Genomic DNA, 2124 nt, shown 5'->3' with positions numbered 1-2124 from the left:
TCAGAATTCTCTCTTATTTGTGGGGGGGTGGGGTGGAGTGGTTTGTGGAGGGTGTGTGGGGGTGAGCAGTGTCAACCTTTTGTCCTATTTAGGCTTTCAACTAACAGGAAGAGGCCCACCCACAAGAGGGAGGGCAATCTGCTTTACTCAAGTCCTCCCCTTAAAATGTCTACCTCATCTAAAAACACCCTCACCGAAAGACTCAGAATAATTTTTGCTTGACTATCTGGGCTACCTCTGGCCCAGTTAAGTTGACACATAAAATTAAGCATCACAGGTATTAAGTGAATACACTTCTGAGGTAACATTCCTAAGAGAGCAGATCTTACTTTACAGGTGCTTTTATATTTACATATTTCTCTTCTAAATAAATATACTTCAAGGATACAGATATACTTCATATACTCTGTTTTTCAAGTTTCTAGAACTGGGTTTCCTTACCCTCAGCACTACTGATATATTTTGGGCCAGATAGTTTGTTATTGTGGGGGCTGTCCTGTAGGATGGTAGGACGTTGAGCAGTACCTTTGGCCAAAGGATACTACCTACTAAGTAACAGCCAGTCCCAACTCCCCACTAGATGCTAGTAGTATCCTCCCAGTTGTGACAACCAAACACATCTCCAGACATAGCAAATGGCTCCTGGGGCCAAGGGGGGCGGGTGGGCGCGGGGAGGCAAAATTGTCCCTGGTTGAAGATCCATAGTTCTAGATAGATATGGATATGACAACTTGCTAGCAGTTGTTATATTGTGGTATCATGAGACATTTCAGAGTGTGATTTTTTTAAGTCTTTGCTTTCATTTCTCTCTAATGTTGTGTAGGTAGCTTTCCCAGGTATTACCAGACATTTTCTGTCAATCTGAGATTATTTTAAAATAAGGTACAAAACAATTAAGATAGTTGTAGTTATATTGTTATCTTCCATATATTTGCCAAGTGCCACATACACCCACAACTCTTTCTATCAGCACCACTGCACCCTTCACACTAGGACCAGCCTTCAGTTTAGGAGTCTGTTCCATGAGTACTGTCATATGGAAGCTCAACAATCCTAGGAGTTATCATTCCCATTTTGCAGCTCTTGAAACCAAGGCTCAGAGAGGAAAGTGGCTTGGTTAAGGTTGCCCAGATGGTCTTTCCCTTCTGCAAAGTAACACGAGAGGCCAGCTGGTGAAAGAAAAACTGTCTGCTTAACAAAAAATCATACACAAGCTGGTGATACTTTATTATACAGAGAAGTTGGCAAAGGACAGCTTCGTTTCTGTCAAAGAATCTCCACCAAAAATTTCTAGTGATTCATGGGGTGATCCAGTTAACATAATAAAACAATAGCTGATATTTACTGAGTCCTTGCAATATTCCAGAGCTATTAAATGAGAAGCAAATCCCACCATAAAAACTGGAATTTTCATTAGGACCCAGACTTAGAAAAGGCCGAGCTTCAAAGATTCAGACTTGCATAGACTGAGGACTCCGATTTCCAGAAGTTCAAAAACCTCCTTTCTTATCTAAATGAGAGAAAAGGAAAAAAAAAAAAGAAAAGGTTAAGATCAAGAAAAGATGGTCTTGGTGAATAAATTCAACCACCTGGACTTCCTAGTATTTGTGTAGCTGTTATAGCCAGAATCAGGGAGGGCAAAAATCTTAACCTGTGTTTTATTCAGAATTGAAATATTTACTTAAGTAAAGGAAGAGGTACTTAATAAAACATCCATTTCATTAAAGGGCCCTTTTGTAACCATTCAAAATAAAATCTCATAAAAAAATCTTATACAGGGGCGCCTGAGTGACTCAGTGGGTTGGGCCTCTGCCTTCAGCTCAGATCATGATCTCAGGGTCCTGGGATGGAGCCCCACATCGGGCTCTCTGTTCAGCAGGGAGCCTGCTTCCTCCTCCCTCTGCCTGCCTCTCTGCCTACTTGTGATCTCTCTGTCAAATAAATAAATAAAATCTTAAAAAAAAAAAAAAACTTATACAAAGGTTTTCAGAATACCCAAAGTATGGCGAGATTGCACACATATTTCAATATAGGATAGCTGATAATGATGACATCAACATAATACAAATAACTGGGTGACAAGGTTTTTTCTTTGACACAATTCCTCCTTATTATATTTAGAAA

General features: G+C 40.0%; 1 protein-coding gene across 2 annotated transcripts in view; it reads right to left on the bottom strand.

The window, feature by feature from the left end:
* Positions 1–1203: 1203 nt before the first annotated feature.
* CMSS1 (cms1 ribosomal small subunit homolog) overlaps positions 1204–2124 on the bottom strand; it is a 377798-nt gene continuing 376877 nt past the window's right edge. For both annotated transcript variants that reach the window (XM_032852028.1, XM_032852029.1), the window contains exon 10: positions 1204–1510. In XM_032852028.1, coding sequence (XP_032707919.1) covers positions 1427–1510 — 84 coding nt within the window. In that variant the 3' untranslated portion in view covers positions 1204–1426. The remainder of the gene's footprint in view (positions 1511–2124) is intronic.

The sequence above is a fragment of the Lontra canadensis genome, unplaced genomic scaffold, assembly GCF_010015895.1.
Source record: "Lontra canadensis isolate GAN:19392208 unplaced genomic scaffold, GSC_riverotter_1.0 scaffold6, whole genome shotgun sequence".
NCBI classification, from domain to species: domain Eukaryota; kingdom Metazoa; phylum Chordata; class Mammalia; order Carnivora; family Mustelidae; genus Lontra; species Lontra canadensis.
This window is presented reverse-complemented; position numbering and strand designations above follow the sequence as displayed.